This window comes from Xiphophorus maculatus, chromosome 4, assembly GCF_002775205.1.
Source record: "Xiphophorus maculatus strain JP 163 A chromosome 4, X_maculatus-5.0-male, whole genome shotgun sequence".
NCBI lineage: Eukaryota > Metazoa > Chordata > Actinopteri > Cyprinodontiformes > Poeciliidae > Xiphophorus > Xiphophorus maculatus.
Genome location: NC_036446.1, coordinates 19,795,304 through 19,810,055, shown reverse-complemented (window position 1 = coordinate 19,810,055; position 14,752 = coordinate 19,795,304). Strand labels below are relative to the sequence as shown.

The 14,752-nt window shown below is 38.3% G+C and overlaps 1 protein-coding gene across 1 annotated transcript; it reads left to right on the top strand.

Moving 5' to 3' along the window:
* Positions 1-5,566: 5,566 nt before the first annotated feature.
* On the top strand, positions 5,567-14,430 carry cilp (cartilage intermediate layer protein). Its single transcript, XM_014474187.2, has 9 exons — positions 5,567-5,687; positions 6,393-6,548; positions 8,225-8,278; positions 8,399-8,668; positions 8,787-8,966; positions 9,072-9,377; positions 10,493-10,601; positions 11,038-11,186; positions 11,276-14,430. Exons 2-9 carry the CDS (start codon positions 6,485-6,487, stop codon positions 13,621-13,623), a joined length of 3,480 nt encoding a protein of 1,159 aa, XP_014329673.2. The 5' UTR covers positions 5,567-5,687; positions 6,393-6,484; the 3' UTR covers positions 13,624-14,430.
* The last annotated feature ends 322 nt before the right edge of the window (positions 14,431-14,752 follow it).

Sequence of the window (14,752 nt, the reverse complement as noted above, 5' to 3'; positions counted from 1 at the left end):
CTGATTGTTGTCAGAGCATAAACATTATCTGTCTTCCTTTTATTTTTTAGCAACTTGCATCTGTTTTCCTCATGTAGTAATGGTAAAAACATGTCTGTTAAAATGATAGTTATTTAATGGAAACAATGACTTTTGTCATATTTTACCATCAGTTCAGATACCAAATTTGAATAATTTTCCCACATTTTGACACTCCAACATCTGAATTTTTGAAATCACCAATAAGTAGATAAATAATTTTGAATTTCTGCACAGGTGCTTAAAAAGGCCACTAATTTGCACTTCCTGATTAAATTTAATTTAAAACAAACTAATAATGCCATTATGATTGTCAATAAAAAGCACATTATTAAAAAAAAACAAAAAACTATAATTTTATGTCCAGGACATCAAGTGCAAGTATTTTAATTGAAAAAAAATAAATCAAGTGTATTTTTGTTTGTTAGTTATTTTATTTTGTTCAGGATGAGGTAAGTGTAAAGGACAGTGGGTTCTTGAAACAGACAACAGAAAGATGAAAACACTGCAGGGTTATTTTTGTCTAATCATAAACATAATTTGTCCCGGAGTTAACATCTTCCTGCTATCATTTGTGAAAGCATAGCCTGGTTTTCTGCAGCAGAATAAACAAAGATCCACTGTGTCACTTTGAGGATCTTTGTTTGCACAAGATGTTTTACAGATTAACAGAAAGACGAATTTAAAGTTAAAATAAGTGTAACATCATGGGGTTTTTTTTCTACTGCAGGGATCTTCCTCCTTCAGACCTGAAGTACTGAGAATCTGCAGAGGTCTCCAAGCTGCTCTCGAAGCAGGAAAGTGAAAATGTAGATTTCATCTGTGTTCCATGTTGGACCCACATGTTTTCAATCTGTCACGTCTTCATGCTTTCATTAGCTGGACGCTTTCACAAAACATGAAGGATTTTTTACTCTCTGTAACATTTCAGCGGAAACTCCATCATGCTCTCCTCCCGTTCATATTCATGTCTATGTGTCTGTGCAGACATGTAAGTGGACATGCCTTTTTGCTTCAAACATGTGTTGTATAGATAATGATTTGGTCATAATATTGTGCAGATGTTCACTTTCCCCCTTTTTCCTCATAGTTATTAAGATGATCATCAGTTAGACAAACAGCATTGGTGCTTTTGCACCAACGCCAGATCAGTTATGCAGTAACCTAAGATGAAACACACAGCTGTAAGTGTGTGAGGAACAGAGTCAAAGGAAAGCAGGAAGTAGATTTCACAGTAGACCTCAGTATTTCCATTTTCCTCTCTCACCTAAGGTCAGCATTGTTTCAGTCCTGCCCAGTTATACCCTACTTTGCCTTTAAAACCTATAAAATTTAACGCAGTTCATTGGTTGCAATCTTCTGTTAACTATTAAACAAAGTTAATGGTTTTATTTGCTTCCCTCAGTTGTGTGTTTTTGTATATTGCTTGTGGAGAACATGACAGCTGTTCAAAGTGGAGTGAAATGCAGCCTGAGACATTTTAATCACTATTTGTAAAGGAATCTCCAGTTTGTTTTTGTCGCCAACTTCCCATGCGGTTTGTCCCCTCGTGCTTCAAATCAGCACCTCTTTCACACATGCTACTTGGAACACAAACATACCCATTACTATTTTATGAGTTTTTGACTGTGAGTAACGTGGGGCAGCCTAATAGTAAGGCATTACAACCAGACATAAGAGGTCATGTCTGAGGCAAACACTAAAACCACATTACATTTAAGACCAAATCCTGCTGGTGTTGTGGATGAAAAACATAAAGTTATCTAAAATGATAATATTCTAATCTTCCTGTCACCCTTCTGCTTGGTGTTTAGCTTGAATTTAGCCAACCAGACCTGGTTGTCTGAGTATTTCAGAAACTCTTGATTTACTGGGTTCTCACTCTTAACCAGAAAATGGTCAGAAAGAAAGAAGACGTCCAGCAAGCAGCAGTTGCATGAGCGTCTGTACCTTTTGATGTCAAAGGTCAGAGAAGACTGGGCAGGGTTGTCTTAGACATTATAGCAACAATCAAAAGTGACAGCTGCTTTAAAATAAAATCAACAAGAAAATGAAACTTCATGAAACATAAACTACTCTTTGAACAAAACATGCATAAAACACATGCTTAGTAGTTTTCTCAAGATTATAATTACCTTTTGATCTTTACATTAAAAATTACATTCTTTCCCCTCCCTAGTATCATCATAGCCAAATATTTTCACCTCAGTGCTGAACTTATTGGGATTTTTTTCTCCTCTTCACTGACTAATAAGTGATTGAAAGCTTGGATTGGAAATCTTTGGGTCAGTCAAATAAGAACATTGTGATCAGCAAATGTGTGCATATCAAGACAAATAATACTATCACAAAAGAAAAAACCAGAAGGACTTAGAACATTTATAGAGAGGACATTTAAAAAGTAGGCATCAATCAACAGAATGGCCTCATTGTTAATTAAAAATTATGTTTCAACCACCTTGAGTTTAAGATTTTTTTTAGAATAGAGAATAAAATGGGTGACGGCCAATCAAACTGCTAATGCATCAAACAAATATAATCTACTTGAATTCTAACTTTATCTGCTTACAGAAACTTTTATTGTTGCTACTGCTGACAAAGAGCCATGAACTGATAGATTTCAGAGGAGCAGGTCAAAATTTTAACATGTATGTAAAAGACTAACCCCACACTGCATGACATGTCTCCTCGTCCAGCACAGAGGACATTGATGAGAGACAGACAAAGAAACGAGGGGCTGCAGTTGGTCCATTTTAATGACTCTACCAGTGAAAATATGCAAACCTGCTTCTGCTCCTATCATCAGGGCCTCCGAGGCCCACATTTACCCCCGTCTACTTCCTTTCTGTCTATAAAATATGTACGTATGTAATCCTGTAGCAGAAGCGAGGCAGCATTTGCATGTCTCAGTCTTCAGCTCTTAAAACTATTATATAATCCAGCTATCTTCTAATCCAACACAGCAAGGATGATGAGATGCTGGTAGGATTCTTCATATTTGTACTGAAAAAGGTAGAGAAACATATTCTCAGTTGTGACTGGAGGTGATGAGAAACAAACAGAATCAGGCTGTTAGTGCAATTAAAGCCCCATTCTATCTGAAATATTTCTAATGAATTCAGTAAATCTGCTTGAAGCAGTGAGTAACTGTTTTGACCACGGTAATTACTTGTGCATTAGTTTTTCATGCTCACCTGACCATGTTAATGGAAGCTTGCATGCTCTTTAGATACAAACAAAGTATGCTGCTAAGACAAGTTGTTTTTACAGCAGTGGTTTTCACCTCTGCACTACAAAAATTGTATAAATTGTTATCGAGATTTTACCCCAGAGCATTGTTTTAATGCTTCAGCTGCCTCTGGACTCTCAGCACTAATTCGGACTTGTTGGCATGCATGCAGTTAAAACATAATTATTCACTGTACCATCATTTGTTCCTTTACTTAGCCTGGGAACTAAAGGAAGCCAGAAAATACTGAGGTGCAGAAACAGGTCATCTCTTGTCCCCTGGGTTTTCTTTTCCTTCTAGTTCACACAGTGATGTCACCTAACGATTTGTGGGAAAACATCACGGTGGAAGCATTACAGAACCTCTGAGAGAAAATACTTAAACTGTGCCAAGTTGTGTTTTTGCTTGTTTCTTCCTGCACACATCAAAAGTACTGAAAAAACCTCGGGTGGCATCTTTGACAGAAAATTATTTGCTGGTTTTGTAGCCTCTCCAGCTTTGCAGAGGAGCCTTTCAGCTCAGTGCTTCAGTATTTTGGCCTCCAACTGTTTGACCTACTCTAAGCATAGTCATAGTGCGGTGTCTGGCAGCAATGATCAGATGTTTCTGATAAAAGAATAGCTTGTATAACCAACTGCAGACCATATGCTTATCACCAAACACCAGTCAAAGTCAGAAGCTGGGTAGACACAATGGAGCGATTAGCAGCTAAAGAGTCAGATAAGTCCCAGGAGGAGTGTGCGGATTTAATACCACAGAAATTAGAATTTGAATGGATACATGGTGGAAATAGCCTGAATATTTTTCCCAGCTGCATTTTGCAGCTAGAAAAAGGCTTGACTTGCAGATAGCAGATTTAGTTTATTGCAGTTTCTCTCTAGAAACTGTAATAAACAAAGAAAGAAGAACAGCATGTGGTTATTTATCTTTGAAGCAGAGGTGACACCCTGCCAGGAAAAACTCTGCAGTCTTCCCCATCTCCGCTGTTGCGGGTACAACCAATCAACGCCAAGGAAAATGAATGGGGCTCGTGGATTGGCTGCTTTACAAACGTCAGCCAATAGCGTGTTAAGTAGCAGTGCGCCAAGGTATTTTCAGTTTCCAAAGATGCATTTTCTTTATTACTTTTGCTCTACAAAAATCTCCATCAAGAAGCAAACGTTCAATTAGTAATTTTTGAGTTGTTTTGCACAGAAAATCGGAGAATAGGTGAATCAGCAAACACTAAAGCATAATTTTCAAAATCTGAGAATAGGTGAATCAGCAAACACTAAAGCATAATTTTCTTAAAACTTGAGAATAGGAAATAATCAACGAAATATTAATCTCCACAGATCCTGTTTAACTTCCTTGCTTTTTTTTTTTACTTATTTGTCAAAAAACATGAGTTTCAAACACTGTAATTTGTTGGAGAAACTTCCTTTGAACCTCCATTTGTCCTCTTTTTTTATTTTAATTGCACACTGTAAACAAAACATATCCTGCCAAAGTCCAGACAGAAAATCCACCAAAATCCTTTTTAAAAATTTAGGAACGCCTGACAAAATATCGATCAAGTTCACAAAAAAATGTTGGCTTCTTTGAAGCAAAATTAAAAGCAATTTAGAATAGCTTAACGCTTTAAGACAATACTCTGTCCATTTATGTTTTTCCTAAAATATGTATCTTTTTGAGCTGGAACTGGATCTGAGTTTAAGAGGTAAAAATCATCAGCAAATTACACCAAAGTTTAAACCAACACAAGACAAAAAAAATTGTAGACACAGCTGTACTTTAATTTCTCCTTGGAACCCAGGAGCACAAATGTAATAATGTGTGTGAAACTGATGTGTGCAAAAAAATGAAGCAAGGCTGTATTCAATTATTAACATAGTTAATAAAGTGCTACCTTTGTTCAAATCATTTTCAGCTATATATTTTGTAATTATCACCTCTCAACAGAAAACTGAGTTTGTTTGTTTTTTATAAATGTGTGATACTAAATAAGTTTTTTATTAGAAGTATTGCTTTTCAAGCAGATTAATTGAACTGATGGGAAGATTGAAATGAGAGCAAATCCAGTCGATCACCACTGATCTTTTAACACACAGGTCAATCTATTAACACTTGCCTTTGTAATGTGGAGCCTGCGATAATTCCTCTTTTATGCAACAAGCCATCTAATAATCCTTTAATGTCATAGTTGTACAAGGGGAGGTGATAAAAAATATCATGGTGCAAAAACAAAGACCTTGTGGCTAGTAGTCGAGAGGGGAGGGAGTGGAAGCAGAGGCAGAGAGGTATAAAAGCACCGAAGGAGGAGGATTTTCAACTAGAACAAGGAACCACAAGGGAAGGAGAAAAGAGTGAGAGAACAATTTCAGAAAAAAGTTTAGAGAAGACTTTCCAGTTCAAAATATACAACCAGAGGCTCTTTAGCAAGTGTCCATTATCAAAGCAGGTAAGAAAAAAGAAATCCTACTTTATTTTATGTGTTCTGATTAATCTGGTAGATTAAACTGTGCAGAGAAGTCAGATTATCACCATGTTGAAATTAAAGTGCTAAAAGGAACCTACTGTAAAAAGTATGTAAAAAGTAATAAAAAGTATTCTAAAGCTAAAACTATGGACATTTTGTAAATCACAATCCGAAGCTAATATCTGACAAGCACACTTGTGTTGTTTCTTTATTTCCCCCTTTCAGCTACATATGCAATTATTGTTCTAAATATCCACTGAAAAACATTAGCAATGAAGAAGCTACAACATGGTTGTTAGTGTCCAGTTTTTCCTCCTTTTAAGTCAGCCCTTTTGTGTTTGTGTGTGGGTGTTTGGGTTGTGTGGCCAGATTTCGACAGTGGATGCAGATATGTTTGAGTGTTCCCCAGACAAATGGTGATGGCTAACACAGATGTGTAATCTGAGAGCACAGCTCTGTCCATCCAAGGTTTTTTTTTAACTTTAAAGCTCAGAGAAAAGAAGTACACTGCATTTACTGCTTTGTTTTACCAGAAACAAACTATTGTTTTTATAAATGTAATGAAGTGTACTTCCCATTTTATGTTTTAATGCCATTTTACTATCAACTTCACTCTTTTATAGAGATGTACAGTATGTGCTGAACATTCATGTCTTGGAACATATTTTAACTTAATCATTCCTCCAGGTGTTTTTGCTGCCAAAGATTTACTTTTTTGTGGACTTACGCATAGCAGAGGAGAAAGTCTGGAGGGTCCAGTGTGGCGGCAGACAGTGAAAATGTCACATAGGTCTCTTCTCATCTTTCTGGGAGTAACTGCAGCCACTGTTCTTACAGTTCAAGGTGTGACACTTAACATTTAGTTTTATTTTGTTTCTCCAATTCATGTTTAAATGTCTTCTTTAAATTCACATATACAGTACTGTTCAAAACACTTGGCATTTCTTAGAATTTTATAAGATTGTAATAAATCAAGCTGATTTTTCTTAATGTCTCTTCGGCCTTTCTAAGGGTTTTTCATAAGACTTTGGTTACTTCAACACTAATTTTCTGTACTGCCTTTATACCCAAATATGACTGTATCTACAGCAGACAAAAATATCTAAGGTTTAGAAATTTCACAAATGATCACAAAAAAATCCTAGATAGAAAATGTAACAATGGGACCCAAAGATCATATTTACTGCTGGTTTCTTTCTCAGTTATCTATATACATTGGTTGATTTTATACCTAAATGATTCACAATTCAAAATTAATAAAGTAGTTTCAAGGTAATATGGAGTCCGTTGTTCCATCGAGAGCAACCATTTACAAGTGGAAAACATTTAATGCAGCTACCACTTTTCTCTGAATTAAAATTCCTCAGCCTGAGTTTGATCTATGCACGGCTCATAGAAAATAACCAAAACCCAAATCAACATGGAGACCTCAACCTGTCTGAAAGGATTGAGTGGAAGAGCTGCACAGAAACAAATTGGAATATACCTCAATGCACCAGTAGACCTCCATTCTCCATAAAAAAGATGTGATATTATATTGACTGTTGCTTCCTGGTCTTCTACGTCCCCAAACTCTAGTGTGTTAGAGTTTCTTGTGTTCAGAAGCTGGATTTTCTGAATTCCCAATTAGAAATACAACAAGGTCAACTGAAACTACAACTTGAACAGTCCGAGATTGCCTAGCAAACCTAATTCTAGTATCTAACGAGACAGGACGCATGTAAAATGTCATAAATGGGGCTAATATCAATTCAGTTCAGCTTATTTATAAAGCAGCAATTTACAATGCATGTCTCAACTTAATATGAGCTTTAATAACGTCACTTCTGGCTTCTTATTTTGAAACGGTGTATAAAAATACCAGTATACATTTGTGAATATTTAAACTTTCAATAAAACTCAGAAAAAAAACAGTAGTATCAGTTTATGTTACAAATAACCTGGCACCACAACAATTAGCACATGTTCTGACTTGCGAATGATCCCATTCTTGGGAGTGACATTTCCAGCTTCGATTTCCAAAACAAAATGAAAGCAACAGTTTAGTTGTTTAGTAGAACATTGAAATACGTAGTTTTCCTGTTTCTATGAAGAGTGAGCACCTTTGTAGCATTAACAATTTGATAAGTGATTTTCAACAAATATTATCACTAGTTATTGAATGACAGGACAAGCCATCTAAACCTCATTGGCCCTTCATTGTATGCAGCACTGGCATGACCAAACATCATGGTGTTGGTGTCCATACATGTTTTACCAGCTGGCAGCCCTGGCATATTAACTCTCTCCCCCTTTTTCCTTGCCATGGCAGTACATTTTCTTTGAGTCTCAACATAGCAGAGATTTATATATCCTGGTTCACACATCACATCGCTAACTTTAAACAATGGATTAGATTACCTTTAATATTTGTGAATAACTAGCATCAAATATTGTTTTAGAACAGCTTACCTGGTATGTTTTTTTTAACACACCTGACAGAAAGGTATTAATCACTCACACTCATCTATACTGTGCAGGATCATGGAGAGGAGACAACAAAGAGTCTAATCTTGCAGTCTATCACTCTGATGGTGGGTTAATAAAAAAAATTAACCTGAAGTTTTAAATTGTGTATTTTTGGTTTGATGTATTGTTAAACTATGATAGATAAGCTAAACATATCTTTCTTTCTGTAAACTCCACATGTCCAGACAACTTTGACTGGACCACATGGTTCAACGTTGACCACCCAGGTGGCCGAGGAGACTACGAGCAGCTGGACGCCATTCGTTTCTATTACCGTACCAGAGTGTGTGAGAATCCGCGCGCAGTTGAAGCTAGAACCACCGAATGGGTCCCAGCCCGGGAAACTGGGGAGGTGGTACACGCAGATCCAACTGTAGGATTCTGGTGTCTCAATGAAGAGCAAAGTCCTGGACACAACTGCTCTAACTATGCAGTTCGCTTTCTCTGTCCAAAAGGTTTGCACACTCAGAAACTAAAGATTTAAAAAATATATATTTTATTGTGGTGTTTTTACCTATTAAATATAACAATAATATTAGTTGAACAATAATTTGTGTAATTTTATTTTACCAGAAAGAAGTGTAAACACTCAGGGAACCTGGGGTCTATGGTCAAACTGGAGCCCATGTCCTGCTCTCTGCGGTCAAGTAGGTGTGCAGCTTCGCTATCGAAACTGCCAGTCTCAAGCAGTAACTTGCAATGGGCCTAAAATAGAAGGAAAACCATGCAACGGACCTGAGTGCATCAAGACAGGTGAGCCAAGCTTGATTGAGTCACACAAACTATCCTGCAAATGTCTTCACTTGGACATAAACTAATGTGATAGGAGCTAATATTTGTGTTTGCTCTCCTTTCTAGATTGTTATCTGCACTGTGTGATTGGGAGAGTGAATGCTGACTGTGATGCTTGCATGTGTGAAGAGCACATCCTTTTGGGCTCTGTGCGAAGTGCCGGTGGTCTGATTGCTGAGGGAGCAGCAATTCTTCGCTCAGGCAAACTCCTCACCCTCACAGACCACAATGGGCACTTTAGAATACCTGGAATATGCCCAGATGGCAACACAACACTGACAGTCAGCCTGCTGGGTCACGCAACTCTTGATGTCGTTGTGCCCCTCACCACTGAGCGGACCTCAGTTCTCAGTGTGCAGCTGAAAAGAGCAGGTATGGATTGTACAGAAGAACAAGTCCTATACCGCATACAGATGAAATCAGACTTACATAAAACATACAAAGGAAAATTACATTCTTACTTTCTGACACTAAATCTGACTAAACATTTATGTTTTAGGTTACTTATGATTACGAATGTTATTTCTAGTTGCCCGGTATCAGAATAACAACAGAAATATTTTTTTGATTTTTTTCATATATATTAGATTACACACATGTAGTGTGTATATTAGATTACACACACACTATTCCCATTTCTTTTTTAAAATTAAATTGAGGCACACCTCTGAATGTATTTCAAGGGAACACTTAAAACAAACGGTTTCCTTTGCTGATTTCTTTTTGAGAATAAAAAAAATAAATAAATCAGCTAAGATATCAAGATAAAAAATTGTGGCCCTCCAAAAGTCTGATTCATTCTTCAGTAAAATTCCCAGATGCCATCTGTTGAAAAATGGAGGTATTAACACTATGGTGGATGTCTGTATGTCCATACCATTCAGAACGTAGACAGATTCTGTGACCCTCAGACCCAGATTGAGAGAAGTGGGGATTCTGACCACCACCAGCAGGCAAGGCAGGTGAAGCGTCTTGTCCAAGGACACAATGACTGAGATCACAATTACCCCGAAAGCAACATGTATAGCCAAAAGGCAGTTTGCAAATGCACTCAGGAAAACAAAATGTAATTTCCCTGTGCTTTGGAGACACTAACTTAAGTCTGTCCAAAATTATCACTGTTGCATTTGAAGGAAACAGGGAAGAAGGTACAAGCCTGAGAACACAACCCCAGATATGAAGCAGGGGTGGCAGCAACATATTCTGTGGGTGTTCTGCAACAGGAAGGGCAGGTGCACTTCAAAAAATAGATGGCATCTCAGGAAAAACATAATAAAACATTATGTGGAAATACTAAAGCAACTTTTGAAAGTGGGAAATGTTGAAAAAAAAAGATCTTACTCCTTATTCTGGTGAACACAAAAAATTTAGTTGTTCCTTACTAAATGTCAGACAAGGAGGAAAAAAGTCACATATATTGTAACTGTCTGTGCTGCCACTGAAATTTAAATAAGCCATGGAAGTAACATTTCTATTTTTTTTTCCAGAAAAGCTTCATGTCTTAAGCAACCCTGAGAGTAAAGCCAGGAGAGAAGGACAAAGTGCTGCCTTCTGCTGCAAAGTAGCTGGAATACCACAGCCTAACAAGTACCAATGGTAAGAGCTCAACTCAGATACACAACTCTAGTTTCTAGGTCCCTGCCTAGGGGACTTAAGATAAGATAAAAACATTATTCTTCATAGAAATAGAAATTTTGTTTACATAATCTGTCAGATGCCTCAACACATATCACACAACCCCATAAACATGATTGTAATAATAATAAAAAACTAATATGTAATTTAAATTAAGCGAATAGTTACTATGAGCAGTACTTTTACACATGGGCAGCTAAAGACATATTTTTCACAGGTGTAGACACGAGCAATAAATTAGTCTTGGGTGTAGGTAAATAGGATAGAAGTAAAAAGTAATGTTTCTGTCTTCACAAACTACTGTTAGCTTTGCAGCATGTTTACCACAGCATATTTTACACTAAAGTTAAACTTTATCACCTTTTCTATTATTTTTGCTATTTGCGTGAACCAACAGGTTTCATAACAATATTCTTATGGAAATGCAATCGGAGAGCACGCTGGTCCTGAAAGATTTACATCCAGAGCAAGCTGGAGAGTACTACTGCAGAGCAAGTGGGCCGTCCGGCGCCGTTAAGACCAAACCTGCCATTCTAAAAATCATAGGTTTGTCTTTGACAAAATAACTGAACAAGCATCAATAGAGTAGGTCTTATGACATTAACATATGTTTTATTCATTCATTTCAAATACAGGTAGAGAGGAGCATTCATGCAACCCCACGCCTGAATCTCACCTCATTCGCCTTCCACATGACTGCTACCAAAACAGCACAAACTCCTTCTACTACGATGTGGGCAAGTGCCATTCAGGCACATGTGCTGGACAGCTGGACAATGCCATCAGGTGCAAAGACAATGTGGCATACTGCTGTGGCGTGGCAAAGATGGAAGAGAGACAGCTGACGTGCCGAGGCTACCAGTTGCCCACCATGGTAGTGACAGAGTGTGGCTGTCAGAAATGTGTTAACACCAAGGCTGTTGTTTATGGTCGTGCCATTGCTGCAGACAATGGTGAGCCAATGAGGTTTGGCCACATCTTCATGAATGGAGTCAGAATCAGCCGCACAGGCTACAAAGGCACCTTCTCTGTCCAGGTTCCCCCAGACACTGAACGACTGGTGTTGACTTTTGTTGACAACATGCAAAAATTTGTTAACACCACAAAGGTGCTTCCATTTAACACAAAAGGAGGAGCTGTTTACCATGAAATCAAAGTTCTACGAAAGAAAGCTCCTGTGACCATCAGCTCCTCAGAAACTAACATTCTAAATCTCGGGGAGGTAGAAGGCCAGGAAGCAATGGTCCAAATCCAGATTCCCCCTCATTCTTTCTACAAGGAGAACGGAGAAGTCTTTACCGGTAATGTCAATGCAAGTGTTACATTTTTAGACCCGAGAGATGTCACTACTGCTGCTGCTGCTTCAAGTGACCTTAATTTTATAGGAGGTGAAGGTGATGTGCTTCCACTGAGAACCTATGGCATGTTTTCAGTTGACTTTAGAGGTGAGGAAAATAATGAGCCTCTAAATGCTGGCGAGGTTAAAGTGTTCTTGGACTCAGCTCAGGTGAAGATGTCAGAGCACCTCAGCAACATGAAGCTTTGGTCACTGAACCCTGAAACTGGCCTGTGGGAGGAAGAAGGGAGTTTGCAGCTAGATAAGAAAAGGAGAGGCAAAAGAGAAGAGAGAACATTTTTGATAGGAAACATGGAGATCAGAGAGAGGCGTCTGTTTAATCTTGATGTCCCTGAAAATCGCAGATGCTATGTCAAAGTGAGAGCTTTCCGCAGTGAGCGTTTCATGCCCAGTGAGCAGGTAGAGGGAGTTGTGGTGAGTCTCATAAACATGGAACCAACACCTGGCTACTCCTCTAATCCTCGTGCCTGGGGTCGTTTTGATAGTGCTGTCACTGGCCCGAATGGAGCTTGTCTTCCTGCCTTCTGTGATGAGCAAAAACCTGATGCTTATTCTGCATATGTGATGGCTAACCTTGGAGGAGAGGAACTAGAGGCTGTGCCTTCTGCTCCAAAACTCATTCCCAGCCTTGTTGGAGTTCCCCAGCCTTACCTTAGAAAACTAAACTACAGGCGAACAGACCACGAAGACAGCAGAGTAAAAAAGACTGCATTTAGTGTCAATGTGGCGAAACCAAGTCCTAATGCAGCTGATGAGTCTAATGGACCAGTATATGCATTTGAAAAGCTGAAAGAATGTGAAGAGGCCCCATTTAGTGCTGCACACTTCAGATTTTCAAGAGTTGAAGGAGACCGTTATGATTACAACACTGTGCCATTTAATGAAGATGACCCAATGAGCTGGACAGAGGATTACCTGAGTTGGTGGCCTAAGCCCATGGAATACCGGGCCTGCTACATCAAGGTTAAAATTAACAGTCCGCATGAAATCAATGTAAGGTCTCGTAACATGGGTGGCACCCATCCAAAGACAGTAGGCCAGCTGTATGGTCTCAGAGACACTCGCAGCATTCGTGATATGGAACAGGCAAATGTTTCAGCAGTGTGTCTGGAGTTCAAGTGTAGTGGCATGCTGTTTGATCAGGACCGTGTGGATCGTACCCTGGTGAAGGTGATTCCTCAAGGTAGCTGTAAGAGAGACCATGTGAACACGATGCTTCAAGATTATCTGGTGAACCACCTACCTCTAGCTGTCAACAATGACACCAATGAGTTCACCATGTTGGCACCTCTTGACTCTCTTGGCCACAACTATGGAATCTACACAGAGACAGAACAAGATCCACGCACAGCAAAAGAGATCGCACTTGGGCGCTGCTTTGATGGCACTTCTGATGGCACATCTAGAGTCATGAAAACCAATGAGGGTGTGGCGTTAAGCTTCAGTTGTGGGGATCGTGAAGTGACACGTCAGAGTATCTTTCAAGCTATGCAGAGCTCCCAAGGTCAGATAGTAACAAGTGTTGCGAGAGGAGACAACAGGAAAGCCAGACGTCGACAAAGGGCCAACACACTCCGCAGGAGCGGGAAACGTAGCGCCAGAAATCCCACAGGAGGAAAAAAATAAATGACTCTAAAGTTCATGTCTGGAAATAACAAGACACTGAAGCAGTTTTTGATGTTTAAGTAATTTACCAAAACATATTCAAGTTGCAGTTATACTTTATAATAAAAGTGGTCAAAGATTTAGAATCTAAACCTTCAGCATTGGTGTATCGACATCCAAAGTGGAGCAGTGATTTAGGAGGTACAGCTTTTCTAATATGAAAGCCCCCTTTCTAGGAACTCACTTACAAATGTTCAATTACATCTGATCAAATGTAATTGAACAAATTTGCATAAAACAAATAAACTAACATTTTTAATACACCGCCTGAAGTCTGAAACATTTCCCCGAACACTACGTCTTCAATGATAGTAAATCTGCACTTTACTGTAGTATGTGGATCTTAGTGCCATCAGTTAATGAATTACAGCTGTAAATTGAACATTTACCAGTTTACAAATTTTCACTTGTTTACTTTTAAAATTTCTGGGTTATTTTTGCAGTTTACTTTAGGACAATCTTTCATATAGTCAATCTCTGTGCAATCAACATTGTTGCACTTAGCTACAATGTTGAAGTAGACATTATATGCATGTATCCTTAAAATTTCTGAGTGGCCTAATGGCATTTCAAAGTGTTTAACTCTCTTTAAATGCTCCACTTCTTATAGCCAAAGCTTCAAGCAGCACATTCAACATATTCCAAAGAATCTATGTAGTTTCTTTCTTCTTGCTCTTTCAGTTTCATCTAATCCAAGAGAGTTACTTAAAAGACTCAGCCAACTTGAGAGCCCGAATCTGGCAATAATAAATTAAAAACTTAAAATGATCATTTGGATTTTTTGTTGGTGTGCAGAGCATTGAGCAGTCAGTGTTACATGTGCAGTAGGTAGAAGTTTTGATCATCAAAAACAAGTTGGATTGTTCAGCCTGGGGGCAATTTCAAGATTTGAGTCATCTGAAAAATGCCATGTTTTAACAACTAATATTTTTTGCCCAAGTAATTAGAAGTCAATAAATATTCATGTAGCTTTTTAGTTTAAAGATTTACAGTACATTTACTTGAAACACTTAGAGCTAACGCACTTTGACATCACCTTCCAGTGTTTAAAGCAACTGTACACTGCTTTAGAATCTCAATTGCCTAGAAC